The sequence below is a fragment of the Amphiura filiformis genome, chromosome 6 (assembly GCF_039555335.1).
Source record: "Amphiura filiformis chromosome 6, Afil_fr2py, whole genome shotgun sequence".
NCBI classification, from domain to species: Eukaryota; Metazoa; Echinodermata; class Ophiuroidea; order Amphilepidida; family Amphiuridae; genus Amphiura; species Amphiura filiformis.
The window spans coordinates 5,786,415-5,803,728 of NC_092633.1; the positions used below are offsets into that span (position 1 = coordinate 5,786,415).

Here is a 17,314-nt window from a genome sequence, read left to right on the forward strand (position 1 = left end):
AGGGATCTAGAATGAGCGTTTATGGCGTTTCGACAGTATATTTTGTGGGACATGAGAGCACCTCAGACGTATCGAATTGCATTCTGAATACGAAGCATGTCTTTCTGATATCAAATAATTTTCATTTTTGAAATTCACGATATAATACAAATTTTATGACAAATTATTAAAATTTGATATTTTCAAAGTTTTGATATATAACAGTCCTCGAAATAAATCTAATGATATATTCTTAAAGTGTATGTAGCTGGGAGGAAAAGCCGACGATCAATTGAAAATTTTGACCTTTTATATTGAAGATATGGATTTTGTTCCCCAAAAGACCTTTTTTTTTTTGGTGTTTTGGGAAAAAATCCATATCTTCAATACGAAAGGTCAAAATTTTCAATTGATCGTCGGCTTTTCATCCCACCTACATACACTTTAAGTATAAATCATCAGATTTATTAAGTTTACTTCAAGTACTGTTAAATATCAAAAATATCAATTTTTAATGATTTGCCATAAAATGTGTATTACATTGCGAATTTCAAAAAAATTAAAATTATTTGATATCAGGACATTCTTCGTATTCAGAACGCAATTCGATATGTCTGATGTGCTCTATAATGTCCCACAATAAATACTGTCCAAACGTTCATACCCCATCCCTTAAGGTTATTAATTATTTTAAACTGTTGTGATTTGGTAGTTCACAGCATCTTACGAATGGTAGTGAGCTTTGGCAAAAACTGCATTGCTCAATCCATAGCGAGCGTGTAGAAGAATTAAAATATCACAGATATACTTTTATAGGTGCTGCGGTTCTTGAGTTACGTCGTAAAGAGGGCTGAAACAACAACACTTTTGTAAAACGCACATAACTCATAAACAACAATAAATTAAGCAAATTTGCAAAGTATACACTCATAGAAATGACTTGTTCGCCTTGTTGGCGCAATTCAAAAGGAGTAAGTTTGGACAACTCAAAAATAGTGTAAAAGTTGCCAAAACAAAATTCATTTTAGTTATCAGAACTTAAAAAATGCTGAAAAAGCTCAAAAAGTTCCGTCAACTAATCAACTTTGTTGGCATTACTTAAAAAGTTGATGTAAGTCGTTGCGTCAACTTTTTAAGTAATGCCAACTTCTGAATTCAAGTTCAGGGAATTTAGAAAAATAAACAAGGTTCAAAGAACCAATTAGTTGAGTTATTGTAACTCAACATGTAAGTTGATGTAACTCGTTCATATTAAGTTACTGGTACTTATTGTTTTGAGATATTTCAATTTGGTACTTTGTTACTTAATGCACGTAATTGGATCATTTTCTGCACAATTAGCAGTATTCAAATATTTATTTTTGTAATCAGTGCAAAATTGTATATATTATAGCACACCTCTAGAAAATTATGCTAACCTAGTTTCATTTTCTGAGTTGTAACAACTCAATAAGGTAAGTGCAAATGAGTGCGACCAACATAATGATATCGAGTCAGCGTTACTCAAAATTGTACGCGTTGGCATTACTCGGAAAGTTGACGCAACGACTTACATCAACCCCGGGACATCAACTTACTGAGTAATGCCAACGAACAATTTCTACGAGTGTACGATTTGTAGAATGAACTTTTGCAAAACATCAAGGTGTTAATTTTCAATAATATATTGATCTAGATAATGAAAATCGATTTTAGGTTGCTTCGACCAACAATACTTCGTCTACCCTTAATGGAATTCTCATCAGACAACGACGACGAAGCCTGCTGAGGGCCGCATCCTTGTATGGATAGCCAGTTGGCTCGATAACTTACCAGCCTTAAAGAGTATTGACTACCACATTTGGATATAGCTTGCACATATAAAATAGTTGAGAAATTGAGATTTTTACGGCAACGCATACACCAATTGAATAAATTCAAAACCACTCTAATATGGAGTGAATATGAATTGATTCAATTTGGTACGCCTCGATGTTGTGATTTACATAGCATGATTAGTCTTAACATAAGGGATGAAAACAAAACTCCGATCGACGGTTGACTGCCGGTTTCGTCCGGTTTCCTTTATTTATAACAATAGAAACCGGACGGAACCGGGCGGAACGTCGAGGTTTGATTTCATCCCTAAAAAGTTGCTTTGGCGTAAAAATCACAATCTTTTAATTGTTATCAACCCGACAGCAAAGTTCCGTCACTGGCGGGTGGATGAGTGGGTGTTTAAATAAGATATGTACCTGCATGCTTGATCCACAAGACAATGAGTGTTTTTACTTCTTTTATATGCATAAATTGTAGGAAACGTTATTACCACATGATCTACATCCGCATGGTGTGAGCCTACATATACATTAATTCTGCTTTTAACATTAACATATAGGCTACTATCAATGTTACCATTATTTTGATCACATTATATTCAATCTGAAAACTGCAATTTGTATATTTGCACCCTCCCAACGTCTGCCACGGCTAATTCATATTCATTCAACATCGTTAGACACATTGGAGCAAATAAGCCTGTCAAAGCACATGCAATCAATCTTCCAGAGACACAACAATATTGCTCTATTCTGTCATTTCCTGTATCTCCTAAGCGACCCACAGATACTAGTATACTATTGCAGGAATCCACGAAACACACCCCTGTTGTAGCCTCACCCACACCGACTTGAAAATTGAGACGTTCTTCACCAGTTTGGAGATCAATGACGCACACGTTGCCGTGAGATTGGTTCGTAAATGCGACCAGTTTATCATTGGTTGCTAAGTTAATGGCTGTATTGGTTATTGGGTATTTGCTTACCACTTCTCCGCTTGAGCTGTGACATGTTAAGACTTTCTTGCGATCATCTGATACTAAGATTTGGTTCTTGCTTGTGGAGGTTATTCGACTGGGGCCTGAGTTTAACGTTAAGAAGGCTTTCTCAAACTGTCCTGTCGAAGAAAATACTTTGATTTGTCGATCACTAGTCACGTACATTGTCCCACATGACGTAACAGCAACATCGAAAGGTCGATGTACCATCCCAGTCATATCCTCCGCACATAACCAAAAACTAAACTCATATTTGCCTGTTTCAGATTTACGCTGATACACACATACTCTGTTATTGTCAGTGTCAGCTATAGCTAAGATGCCAGTTCGATTAGATGCAATACCTTGAGCTTTCTTGAATATTCCTTGCCCAATCTCTTCTACCAAAGTCGCTTTACATATCTTGGTAGGTAGACGTCCAAAGACACTCGCAGAGACCATTGGTCCCGGGTGGAAATGGAAGTCCTCTATATTTAAATCAGGTATAATGTTCCTTTCCGAGATGCGTAATTTGCTGATCTTATCCATCAGTTCTGCGTGTTTTGCTACATACTCATGATCGGGAATATTTTGGAGACTCATCTCCAATGCTTCTATATCGTTATGTATCAATTGCGCTTCTTTTTCTATTCTATCGTTTTCCGTGGTTATCATCTGTATACAGTTTTTCTCCATCTTTTGAACCTGTGCTTGTAGGATGTCCCCTCTACGTTGTATATCTATAACCATCTCTTGCACACGTTTCTTTATCTGTATTAAGCTTAAACCAGTAGCTTTCTGGACTTTCACGGTGTTCCCTTTGGAAACGGTCCGAAGTTTTCGCTTTTGCTTCTCAATATCTTCTCGTACATTCGTCAGTGTTACCTTCATTTGATCTTTCCACTCTTTGCTGACTTCTGTAAGACCTTTAACTTTGTGTTTGAATACTTCATGCTTAAGCTTCAAACACACATGACATGCGGAGACACGGCAGGTTTCACAAAAGAAATGCTTCATCTCGTCATGATCATTACACAACAAAATATTCGCTTTACGTGAAGCATATTTCTCAGCTAAGCTACGCAGGCGTATGTTGGTTCTCAGCGTAGATATACCCTCATCTGGTATCAATGTCTTCTGGCGACATTCTGGACATACAATACCATCTGGCTCACCAGTGGAATCAGTCTTCGCTTTAACCCAATCTCCAAGACATTGTAAACAAAACACATGTGGGCAATCCAAGTCTTTAGGATTGGTAAAAAGGTCCTGGCATAAGCTGCATGTAAGATCCTCCTCTATTGAATCAGTTTTTGTCTTAGCCATTTTGAAAAATAGTTAGACAATATCTAGGTTTGGTTAAAAGTCAATTAACATGGTAACTTCTTGGTTACGAGCATCGCGTGAGTGCTCATCGTCTACTGTACTTCCAGTGGTACACACATGACCGTGATCATAGTTTTGGTGCATACCTTGGTGACAAAACTAACTCTAACAATACACTATTGTATTTGTGCAGGTTAACAATCCAAGGGAAGTTCGTAACCAAAAGGTCAAGGTCTATTCAAACTAACTTTTCACTTACATCACTGGCGGAAATAATAGGGAGTATTATGAGTTTCAACCAACTTTTACCCAAGCAAGCATATACACCCTTTTACATACGAACGTTTCCTTTATCACAGTCAGGGATATGAACTCTACAGCTCTACTTATGGTACTGTAGAATGTTCAGGAAACCACGGTGGTGATTTATACGTGTTGGTAGCGGGTTGGTACAAATGTAGTAGATATCAGTATTAAAGTTTAAGACTTGTGGAAAGATAAAAAGTAAGTTTAAGACTGGCTATTCAACACTCAGACAATTTATATTTGAATGCGAATAATTTCATAAAAACCATTCTCGCGTCATCATTGTTTGTGTTTGTTTGTTGCCCGATTGATAATCCTTTAATACTCATCCGGAATTTGACGATGTCCTTTCAGGATTGGTAAAGAATCATAAAGTTTGACACCCGGGTTTGACATTTATACCAGACCCGTCTGAATAAAGGACAAAAAGGACATCGACAGCAACGTTTACTAGAAACACCGTCTGAAAAGACAAAAAGGACGTTGTCAAGTGAACGTCCGGACGAAGTAGGGTTCATACTAGCAATCAACAGCAGCATTACACCCCTGGTGACGGAGAATGATTTCTCAAACATTATTCACATCAAGAATGCGTTTGACCACTTTTAAATGATCCATCCTAGAAATGTAGAAACTTTTCTACACAATCCCGATCTGAATATATCTTGGATCTGAAGCTATCCGATCACTCGCGCTACCGTAAGTCCGTAAACGCGGGAACTTTAATAACCAGAGCTTAACTCAGATCACAAGAATGTTTGGTTAAACACCCTCAAATAAAATGGGTTTCCTGTGATGTCAGTTGCATTGGATCATTAAAATATATCCGAATGAAGAACTATCTATGCTGTAATAATAAATAATATCTGTCGCAAGGCACTTTTTTTGTTTTTGTTTTGTTTTTGTATTTTGTGGGGTCGGTTTTTCCCAAGCCTTCGATCGATCAAAGTTTGGCCTAAGCTGTGTTTGGTCTTGATCGAAGATGGACTAAATTGGGATACATTTTTCGCGATGTAACATACATTTTTGCAACATTGCATGCCCAACTTCACAAAACAGCAATAGTTTGTATGGGGATTTGCAATAGTTTGCAATCAACTGCTGGACTAGGCAAAACGTCGAAAGTTAGCCCATATTTGCAAGACTATATCCATGCCTTCAAGGTGAAATCAACCTGCTAATGTTATCGTCTGGCCATGGTCTAGCCTGCTGTCTGATCTTTCTTTGGGAAATGAGGCTTTCCGATTTAGGCCTTTAAGAACAGTTTCAAAACATTTGTACCTAATGTTATTTAAGGTAATCATCCGTTTGTTCGATCGACACCCACGTGTTCAAACCCTAATCCTGTTGAAAGTCTCAAGTAATCCGGTCTTTGTTATTGATTAATCTCGAACAAGCGGAATGATGAAGCGGATTATAGATGTATTAGTTAAACTTCAAAATATTTTGTACAACTATTTTACAGTAATTAAAAGTAGATTTATATTTCGGAGAAACCATTCTCCGTCATCAGCGGTGTAATGCTGCAGGTCGATTTGTCTGAGGATCCTCTACTGTCGTTGGACGTTGTTGACAATGTCCTTTGGTACAGTGTTTCTATGGGTAGTTCTCGGGCCCCGTCTCTATTTATGATGGGCTAGTCTCTTGTTTGATGTATATAGATGGATGGCCTTCCTCACTTTTCTTGGCAAATGGTTGTCTTCTCTGCAGGGAACTAACATTTCCAACGTCTTTGCTGTGCTCTGCTATAATGCCTATTGATTTGTGATTGTTTTGGGAGTGCATTTATTCTTTTAGACGTTCACCCAGATTTCGCTTTGTTTCCCCACATACACTTGAATGCAACCGTAACAAAGAACGTGAATGCCCTCTTGACATTTTACCATGCGTAGGCTGCCACAGCAAAACTCTGGAAGCTGCCTCTGTTTCACTTCTGGCGCAGTGTCCAGCAAATCTCAGCCTTTTAGTTTTCAGCCTTTCGGAAATTGGGGAGAGATTGCCGTACAGCTCCTCAAGGTGGTATGCGACTGTCAGGTAACATTAAGTGCTTTTCTCAGTAGTCTTGTGTAACAGCCATCAAGCGCCTTCCTAAACTTTGATGTAATTGTCCAGATTTCTGCACCATACATCAGAACTGATTCGACTGTGGTGGTGAAAAGCAGGCTGCTCTTCCATATCTTGTTCATGCTGTTGCAGGCCCTCCATGCCTGGGCTTTTCTGATGTTAAAATCCTTTTCACTACTGCTAATCCAAGCCCCAAGGTATTTGAAATCGTCAACTACTTCAAGCTCGCTTCCATCAAGTGTTTGGATTGGGATGCAACCATATTGCAAACCATTGCCTTGGTATGACCAGTAACGCGCCCTGTTACATAACTTGTTCTTGGCGTTCATGCTGAGACCGACTGTTAGTGCTGCAGTCTCAACAAGATGGAGTAGCTCTTCGGCATCACTGAGACTGTCGGCCAATAGTGCTATGTCGTCAGCGAAGTCGAGGTCTGAAATTATTTGCGGGCCTATCCTCCGACTTTTGCTTGTTTTTAGTGCAAGCCCTAGACTATCTTCATTCCCGTGTAGTGCTTTCCTGAGAGCATAGTCGAGGACTGTTACAAATAGAAATGGTGCAAGTGTGTCCCCCTGCAGTACTCTAGCCTGAATTTTGAAGTCGTCGGTGATTCCATCTGATGTGGTAACATGGGTAACAGTGTTCTCGTAGGTGTTTCCAATAGCCGCCACAAGTTTCTCTGGTACTCCATATGCTCTTAGAATGTCTAGCATTTATTAAACGTTTTAAAACATTTTGAAAAATGTCTTACTTGTGTTTGCTGGCTAAACCCTAATTCTTTAAAATCTTACGAAGAAAACCACTGGGCATGCATATTGCATGTGATGGCATGACGCAATCAACCCAAGTCATATCCAGTGTTTGTAAGACTAAAATGGTTTGTAGACCAAATGGGTATTAGACCAAATGGCTATTAGACCTATTGGTTATAGACCAAATGGGTATTAGACTAAATGGTTGTTAGACTAAATGGTTTTAGACTCAATGGTTATTAGACTAAATGGTTATCGGACCAAATGGTTATACGACCAAATGATTATTGGACGTAGTGGATATAGACCTAATGGGATTAGACGAAATCGATGTAGACCAAATGGATATTAGACCAAGTGGCAAATCCCCAAGAAAGTATCCTTACACTTGGAAAAATAATCACAATTTCAAAACTGAACCATATTGGGGTAACTTTGTTTTTTAATAGATGCACTATCTAATCAGGCACATTTTGACACCCCATTGAATCCAATGTGACTTACAGAAGCAAAGTTACAAGCATTTGATTAGACGAAGGTCCAGTTTTAAAAGTGACACTGGCCTATTCAAAACAACACGGACTAGACATCTGGTTAGAGTGGTGAATGGCTAATTTGTGTGTGCCTTTAATCTAAAACAAAAGGAACAAAAGAAAACTGAAACAAAGGAGCTGACAAATAAAATGTAAGTTATGAAAAGTACACAGAAGTAAAAACTGAAATAAATACTGCTTTAAATAAGGCTTCATTGAAGGAACTGTGTAGTCTCTTTGTTGCGCTTGTTGAAATCTTTTGTGTCTTGGATTCAATGTGGTGTCATACTGTGCAGGATTAGAGGGTGCATCTATTACAAAACAAATTTACACCAATATGGTTCAGTTTTGAAATTGTGATTATTTTTCCAAGTGTACGGATACTTTCTTGGCGCAGTATATATATGCACAGGGAATCGCTGGCCGGGCAACACCTCTGTGGCTACAAGGTTCGAATCACGGGAGTGCCTACTCTACTTTTTTGTTCCTCCTTTCATTTCCGATAGCCAGAAACCACATTTAGCGTTAGGGTTAATAAATACCACAGTTGAGCCTTGATGATAATGTCAAAATCGGACCAATTTTAGGGTGTAGAGGAAGCCCCGTCAGAGCAGTTCTTCTGAGGTGAACCAAACCTGTCTTGTTATCAAATTAATCAGTGACAAGGTTATCTCTGAAGTTGACAGGTGCTAATTGATACAAATACATTAAAACATCAATTAGCACCTGTCAAATTCAGAGATACCCTTGTCACTGATTAATTTGATAACTATGCAGGTTTTGTTCACCCTAGAAGAACTGCTCTGGCGGGTCTTCCTCTTTTAAAAAATAACACCGGTTTACTCTGCATTTTGATGTGAATATATCACAGTAGTATTTTATTCATCAAATAAAAGTTACAATGTACAGTAACTTGCTATATTAACTCAATTCTAGATAATATGTACATGACGTAGAACGTAATTTCTTTATACAAAATGGATTATATCATTTTCTGGTTCGTTTGCTCTGTTTTTGATATCGTAAGTCACATGTGTCATAAAACCTGGTAACTGTCATTGGTATAAAGAAATCAAATCAATCTGATGGAGACATTTCTGTAACATAACCACCCCAGCAAACACAAAACATCATTCATTAGGAAGATTAGAGGTGGGTAGTCTGTTTATCATGCTTTTCTACCTTAAATCAAGGCCCATCACTCAAATATTCTTATTGAGTTGAATTGCTCCATCAGATGGATGTAGTAAAATAGAGAGGCACATAGTATACCACCAAACTTTTATTGGGATTATTGAGAAACCTATGCACTTTCTTCTGATACAAAAATTTGGTATGGCAAAGTGTATATGTAGGGCGTGGCAGGGAGGTTGTCAATTGGGCCTCCCACCTTTAATCTGAATTCATTTGAGGACATTTTGTTCTCAGTTGAACATTAAAAATACTTAATAACTATTCAAATTAATAAAATAATGCATGCACAAAACTTTAGAAACACAACTGTTGGTTGCAAGAACTTATCCATGAAACTGCCATCAAAACAGGCAAGTTTTGACAACTACCAAATTAATTACACAAACATGTCATGTAAACCTTTGAGAAACTTAGTTTGGGAAAACAGATGAACTATTACAAACAAATACTCAAAAGGAACCACATCAGTGCATACCTTTGGACTGTTAAAACAATACTTTGTATTCCAGAGAGAATGCTTTCAATAGCACATACGACCTATGGTCAGTGGCGTACCGACCACTGAGGTGGGCGAAATGAGTTGCCTGCAAGTTACTGTCGGTTCTGAATTCCAACATATAAATTCATCAAACAATGTTGTGTGCAACCTCTTTATGCCCATTGCCAAAATTTGGTATAGGCCTACTCCACAACCAGAGGATGTTTAAAGACATTCCCACAACCCAATGGGGTTTCTGACCTTGTATGTCTGGCTTTTGTACACATGTGGTATGGTTGATCATGCCTTGCATTGGAATTGTGTGCAAATATCTGGTGTTTTCATCCTATTATTTAACATTCATAACATCGAGACTTAGGAATAAAATTAATGCAGTGGGACAATATGAATGTTTCCTGTAAGAAAATCAAATATCAGTCCTAAGTCTCAACTATTAGCTTGTTGGCTGCAGTTTTAAAATTACCATTTTGTGTGTGTGACAATGGGGACTTTGCCTTTAAAATTAGGTTATATTGATCAAATTTCCCAATCATAGTGCTTTTAGTTTTCAGCCTTTCGGAAATTGGGGAGAGATTGCCGTACAGCTCCTCAAGGTGGTATGCGACTGTCAGGTAACATTAAGTGCTTTTCTCAGTAGTCTTGTGTAACAGCCATCAAGCGCCTTCCTAAACTTTGATGTAATTGTCCAGATTTCTGCACCATACATCAGAACTGATTCGACTGTGGTGGTGAAAAGCAGGCTGCTCTTCCATATCTTGTTCATGCTGTTGCAGGCCCTCCATGCCTGGGCTTTTCTGATGTTAAAATCCTTTTCACTACTGCTAATCCAAGCCCCAAGGTATTTGAAATCGTCAACTACTTCAAGCTCGCTTCCATCAAGTGTTTGGATTGGGATGCAACCATATTGCAAACCATTGCCTTGGTATGACCAGTAACGCGCCCTGTTACATAACTTGTTCTTGGCGTTCATGCTGAGACCGACTGTTAGTGCTGCAGTCTCAACAAGATGGAGTAGCTCTTCGGCATCACTGAGACTGTCGGCCAATAGTGCTATGTCGTCAGCGAAGTCGAGGTCTGAAATTATTTGCGGGCCTATCCTCCGACTTTTGCTTGTTTTTAGTGCAAGCCCTAGACTATCTTCATTCCCGTGTAGTGCTTTCCTGAGAGCATAGTCGAGGACTGTTACAAATAGAAATGGTGCAAGTGTGTCCCCCTGCAGTACTCTAGCCTGAATTTTGAAGTCGTCGGTGATTCCATCTGATGTGGTAACATGGGTAACAGTGTTCTCGTAGGTGTTTCCAATAGCCGCCACAAGTTTCTCTGGTACTCCATATGCTCTTAGAATGTCTAGCATTTATTAAACGTTTTAAAACATTTTGAAAAATGTCTTACTTGTGTTTGCTGGCTAAACCCTAATTCTTTAAAATCTTACGAAGAAAAAACCACTGGGCATGCATATTGCATGTGATGGCATGACGCAATCAACCCAAGTCATATCCAGTGTTTGTAAGACTAAAATGGTTTGTAGACCAAATGGGTATTAGACCAAATGGCTATTAGACCTATTGGTTATAGACCAAATGGGTATTAGACTAAATGGTTGTTAGACTAAATGGTTTTAGACTCAATGGTTATTAGACTAAATGGTTATCGGACCAAATGGTTATACGACCAAATGATTATTGGACGTAGTGGATATAGACCTAATGGGATTAGACGAAATCGATGTAGACCAAATGGATATTAGACCAAGTGGCAAATCCCCCAAGAAAGTATCCTTACACTTGGAAAAATAATCACAATTTCAAAACTGAACCATATTGGGGTAACTTTGTTTTTTAATAGATGCACTATCTAATCAGGCACATTTTGACACCCCATTGAATCCAATGTGACTTACAGAAGCAAAGTTACAAGCAATGTATTTTCTATACAGAGATGAAGCATACATGAGTAAGCATTTATTGATAGCGTAATTGTTATCAATTAACAAAGGCGTTTCAGAGTTTGTTCACTCAGGCATGTAAGGTGATTCGGAAAGAATTTAGGCGTTGTCACTTGATGTCTTTCGCTCATAACAGCTAGATCGGTACGGAGTATTGTCCTTGTGCGTGTATGCTTGTTCGATTCGTGGCAGTCAGTTGTACATCGGTTATTAATTACTATGTCCGAGGAGGAATCGGGACCAAGCCAAGGGGCCAAGAGTAAACCTACTGGTTCTACACAAGAATTCGCAGGATTGTTGGACAATTTCAAGTCTTACTTTGAAGGCAAACTGGATAGTTTTCGCAAGGAAATTACGGATCAAAGTTCGCTGACCAGGGAAAAAGTGGAAAAGCTACAAACGCCAGAACCGGAATTTAATTATAAAAGCAACAAGAAACAATGGCGGTTCAATACTGAGGTAGGAGATAAAGTTGAAGAAGCGAGCGTATTTCTTGAGAAGAATAAAGTGGGTGAAGCAAAAGAAGTGCTGAAACAGGCTGCGGCGAGTATTAAACACAGAAATAAGCTGATTCGTCTCGCAGACAAGAGTGACGGGGGCTGGTTGGCGGTAGAAGAATACGAAGAGGATGACCTTGCGTCAGATAGCGAAGATGACAAGCGTATACGGTCAGCACAGAATCGTGGGGCAGCTCGTAAAAAACGCCAAATTCGTCAAAAATCAGATTCGTCCAAGCGCCGTGCTCAAGACCCAAATTTCAAATCCAACATGGCGGCTACTTCTACTGATTTTTTTCGCGGCTCTAACCAATTCAACAGACGCAGTTTTGGAATTGGATTCTCACCGCAAAGCTCCGGTAACTGTTTTGGATGTGGGCGACCAGGGCATTTCAGAGCAAACTGTCCGTTTAAGCGACCCAGTGGCACCCACCCCCCACCTACTGGCCCCCCAGTCATCAACCACTGATTTTCAGAAATCTCTGCAAAGGACAACAGGTTAGTTTTTAATTAAAATATGAATTTTGCACTGGCTTGAATTGATATGGTAATGATAAAATAATTGATCCATGATGGATATATTATCATGTAGGCCTATTGGTCTTGATGATCGTTATTGTATATGGGCGATGGCCTTTTAAAGAAAGCATACCAGTGTGGGTGTGGTCGCTGACGCGGCAAGTAGTCTATGCCTATATAAAAGGTTGGCATAGGAAATATTTTTGTTTCTTTTTCTTGCCTTGTTTATAGATCTTCCAAGAACATCGGTTTTCAACGCCTCTGATATCATTAATCTACCGGAACTTCCATATTTTTTGGACTTTGATGACATGATGAAGAATTATTATGATTACGAAGCGGGTACTTCTGATCCTTTCATTAAAGGAAGACTCAAAACGTCTGTTCAATTTTGGCGCTCAATTGGTGCAAATGAATTTGTAATAAGTATTATTGAGCATAGGATACAAACTTCCACTTATTTCATTACCAACATCCGTAGTTCTTAAGAACAATAAGTCTTCCATAGCTCATGCAGAATTTGTTTCTAAAGCTATTTCAGAATTAGTAAGTGCAGGGTTAGCAGTGGAAGTAAATAGTAAACCGACTGTAGTTAATCCACTGTCTGTTTCTGTGCAGAAATCAGGAAAACTTAGATTAATCTTAGACTTAAGGCATGTGAATGTCCATATTTGGAAAGATAAAGTGAAATTTGATGATTGGCAGACTGCTCTTAGTTATATTTCAAAAGGAGATTTTTATTTTCATTTGATTTGAAGTCCGGTTACCACCATATAGATATATTCCCCCCTCATCAACAATATTTAGGGTTCTCGTGGTTTATCAATGGTAAAATGAGATTCTATACCTTCACCGTTCTCCCATTCGGGTTAACATCGGCTCCCTACGTCTTCACAAAAACTTTGAGACCATTGGTAAAACACTGGAGAAAGTTGGGGTTTTTCCTTGTTTTATATTTAGATGACGGTTGGTGTCGGGCTCCAGATGAAGAATCATGTTCTATTATTGCTAAGAAAGTGAAGTCAGATCTGATTAGCGCTGGTCTTGTTCCAAATTGCGAAAAATCTGTTTGGGTTCCCACACAGCAGTTGCAATGGCTCGGGTTGCTGTGGAATAGTAAAGATGGATATCTGCAGATATCTCATAGTCGGATTCAGGATATTATCGAGTCAATCAATTCCTTGATTTCTTCTCTGCCTAAAACATCTGCCAGGAAGTTAGCATCAGTCACTGGCAAGATTGTTTCAACCTTTCCTGTTTTAGGTAATACCACCAAGCTTATGACACGGTTTCTGCATCACGAAATTATTAAGAGAACATCATGGGATGATCTTTTAATATTCCTTCCAGTAGTTTGAGTATTAACGAGTTGTTTTTCTGGAAGTCCAAGTTCAAAATTCCAGTTAAGCGTGATTTTGCTAAGTATCTTGTTCCACATACCTTTGTTTTTAGTGACGCCAGTAGTACAGGATGCGGAGCTTTCATTTTAGGTTCTGACGTCATCAGTAATCGGACCTGGGACGACACTGAAATATTGGAGAGTTCTACTTGGAGAGAATTGCATGCCATTCTTTATGCTTTGATTTCTTTTTCTTCAAGGATTACTTCCAGTTCTGTCAAAGTTTTTACAGATAATAAGAATGCAGTTTCTATATACCAATCTGGATCCATGAATTTGAAATTACATGTTTTGAGTCTAGCTATTCACAATTTTTGTAGAGATCGGGCAGTGACGTTGGACGTACAGTGGATACCGAGAGAAGAGAATCAATTGGCAGATGAGATCAGTAGATTTGTAGACTGGGACGACTGGGGCGTGTCATCGGCGTTTTTCTCTTTTGTAGATAACATTTATGGTCCTCACACAGTAGATCGTTTTGCCGATGAAATGAACTCAAAACTACCTAAGTTCAATTCCAGGTTCTGGTGCCGAGGGTCAGATAGAGTCGATGCTTTTTCTTTATCTTGGGAAGGAGAAAACAACTGGATAGTTCCCCCTTATCTCTCGTCACAAAAGCTATTTTTCATTTAGTCGCTTCCAAAGCAGTAGGTACTTTGGTGATCCCTGTATGGCCATCTTCTTCATTCTGGCCCATTCTTTTCTCCAGATATAGTAGTGTGAGATATATAGTATCAAGTGTGTTTGAGATTACAGATTCTCGTGGTGTGTTTGTTCATGGTTGTAACAACCGCTCATTGTTTGGGTCAGACACATTTCAAGCACCAGTTATGGTAATTAGGCTAGATGCTAGATAAATTGCATCTGACGACAATTATAAATGTCGTGAAGCATGAACATCACCATTGGGTGATGGGTAGTTCGATGGACAAATTGCCAATGGGCATTAAGGCCAATGGGCCAGGCGATGGGTTAGTCGCTGGGAAAAAATTGTGAAGAAAGTAGCCACTGGGCTAGGTATATTGTGACTGGTGTAAGAGATAAGTCACTGGAATAATATAAAAAGCCATAATTGCAAAGGAATATAATTATATGTATATAGAATATGGGTTTTTGATGAATTGAGGACATTACAATTAAATTGGACCCGTATCTGTTTTGGCTTTAAGATGCGATTGCATAGCCAACGGCCTTGTTGTTTTTGTTTTTTGTTATTTTTTTTTACGTTCAACCCAAAGCACCTATGAGTAAGAATAGTACCAACATGGCATCTCCTAACATTCCAAACGATTTTCAAAGTGTTCTAAACCATGTGTTACAGTCTTCGAGAGCTACTTCTACATCTTCCAAGTACAATGCGGCGTTTGATTCCTGGGAAAAATGGGCAAGCAACAATGGTTTTCCATCACTCCCGAGCAATACTGAACATGTAGCAAGTTATTTAGTTTCAATGTTTCAAGAAGATGCACCGTTTTCAAGAATAGAGGCAGCGTTTTACGGTATTAAGTGGAGACATGATATTGCTAATCACGATAATCCTTGCGATTCAAAATTCTTGCATTTAGTTGTTGAAGGTTTAAAGAGAATTCTATCAAAACCAGTTGTCAAAAATCCCCAGTCTCTGCTTCTATGCTTCTAAAGATTTGTTCACAATTTGCCTATCCTTCCGCGTCATTGCTGGATCTCCGCGTCAGTACGTTGTGCTTATTGGGATACGCGGGGTTTTTTAGGTTTAGTGAACTGGTAAATATTAAAAGATGTGACATTCAATTGCATGATGAATTTGCTCATATTTTCGTGGAGAAAAGTAAAACGGATATATACAGACAAGGTGCGTGGGTTATCATATCGGCTACTGGGAAAGTCACTTGTCCGGTAGCTATGGTGACGCGGTTCTTACAGTTATCAGGGTTACTGGAGAATGAATTATCTGATCAATTTATTTTTTGTGGGCTTTCTGTTTGCAAGAAATCATCCTCGTTTAAGCTTAGGAACAAACAACTTTCATACACAAGAGCGCGCGAAGTATTCCGTGATGCTATAAAGAAGATAGGAGAGGATCCCAAAAAGTTCTCTCTTCATAGTTTAAGAGCAGGAGGTGCTACGGCTGCGGCTAACTTATGCGTCCCAGATAGGCTTTTTAAAAAGCATGGAAGATGGCGTTCAGAGAACGCTAAAGATGGCTACATTCAAGATTCTGACGATGTCAGAAAATCTGTGTCTCTCAATTTAGGCATTTAATGATTGTTGTTATTATGTTTGTATAATCTAAAATGAACAATAAGCATTTGTATCATGACTATATTTTTGGCAAGTCAATAATTGATTCTTGATTAGTGTTAATAATAAAATGTTGAGCATCCTAATGTTTTCTCCTGATTTTCCCGTTCTTTGATACACTTATGAAGGGGAGCTAGCCCTTAGCTGCTGCGGTAAGACGACTCCCCAGTACAAGGATTTCAATGTTTGTGTATAACATGTGGCGCAAGCGCGTTAGAAAATGTTTTATTCGCGTTTAAGCAGCGCGTATTTAGCGAATAAATGTATTTTCTATACAGAGATGAAGCATACATGAGTAAGCATTTATTGATAGCGTAATTGTTATCAATTAACAAAGGCGTTTCAGAGTTTGTTCACTCAGGCATGTAAGGTGATTCGGAAAGAATTTAGGCGTTGTCACTTGATGTCTTTCGCTCATAACAGCTAGATCGGTAAATTTTCCAGAAGTGGGTAAGTTTTCAGATTTGATTGATTCGGTAATAAGGAGGCCTACAATAAAGTCAGGCCTAGTACGTTTTATAGACTCCGGCCCTTAGCTGCTGCGGTAAGACGACTCCCCAGTACAAGGATTTCAATGTTTGTGTATAACATGTGGCGCAAGCGCGTTAGAAAATGTTTTATTCGCGTTTAAGCAGCGCGTATTTAGCGAATAATTTGATTAGACGAAGGTCCAGTTTTAAAAGTGACACTGGCCTATTCAAAACAACACGGACTAGACATCTGGTTAGAGTGGTGAATGGCTAATTTGTGTGTGCCTTTAATCTAAAACAAAAGGAACAAAAGAAAACTGAAACAAAGGAGCTGACAAATAAAATGTAAGTTATGAAAAGTACACAGAAGTAAAAACTGAAATAAATACTGCTTTAAATAAGGCTTCATTGAAGGAACTGTGTAGTCTCTTTGTTGCGCTTGTTGAAATCTTTTTGTGTCTTGGATTCAATGTGGTGTCATACTGTGCAGGATTAGAGGGTGCATCTATTACAAAAACAAATTTACACCAATATGGTTCAGTTTTGAAATTGTGATTATTTTTCCAAGTGTACGGATACTTTCTTGGCGCAGTATATATATGCACAGGGAATCGCTGGCCGGGCAACACCTCTGTGGCTACAAGGTTCGAATCACGGGAGTGCCTACTCTACTTTTTTGTTCCTCCTTTCATTTCCGATAGCCAGAAACCACATTTAGCGTTAGGGTTAATAAATACCACAGTTGAGCCTTGATGAT

General features: G+C 38.7%; 3 protein-coding genes across 3 annotated transcripts; all 3 read right to left on the minus strand.

Annotated features, from left to right (window-relative positions):
- Positions 1–404: 404 nt before the first annotated feature.
- LOC140154871 (uncharacterized) lies at positions 405–4,426 on the minus strand. The gene has a single exon (XM_072177522.1). The coding sequence runs from the start codon at positions 4,097–4,099 to the stop codon at positions 2,396–2,398; it is 1,704 nt and encodes a 567-aa protein (XP_072033623.1). The 5' UTR covers positions 4,100–4,426; the 3' UTR covers positions 405–2,395.
- A 1,605-nt stretch (positions 4,427–6,031) lies between these two features.
- LOC140154144 (uncharacterized) lies at positions 6,032–7,182 on the minus strand. The gene is made up of 2 exons (XM_072176751.1): positions 6,528–7,182; positions 6,032–6,159 (listed from the first exon to the last, which is right to left on the minus strand). The coding sequence occupies exons 1-2, from the start codon at positions 7,180–7,182 to the stop codon at positions 6,032–6,034; spliced, it is 783 nt and encodes a 260-aa protein (XP_072032852.1).
- A 1,608-nt stretch (positions 7,183–8,790) lies between these two features.
- LOC140154145 (uncharacterized) lies at positions 8,791–10,801 on the minus strand. Its single transcript, XM_072176752.1, has 2 exons — positions 10,152–10,801; positions 8,791–8,806 (listed from the first exon to the last, which is right to left on the minus strand). The coding sequence occupies exons 1-2, from the start codon at positions 10,799–10,801 to the stop codon at positions 8,791–8,793; spliced, it is 666 nt and encodes a 221-aa protein (XP_072032853.1).
- Positions 10,802–17,314: the final 6,513 nt, after the last annotated feature.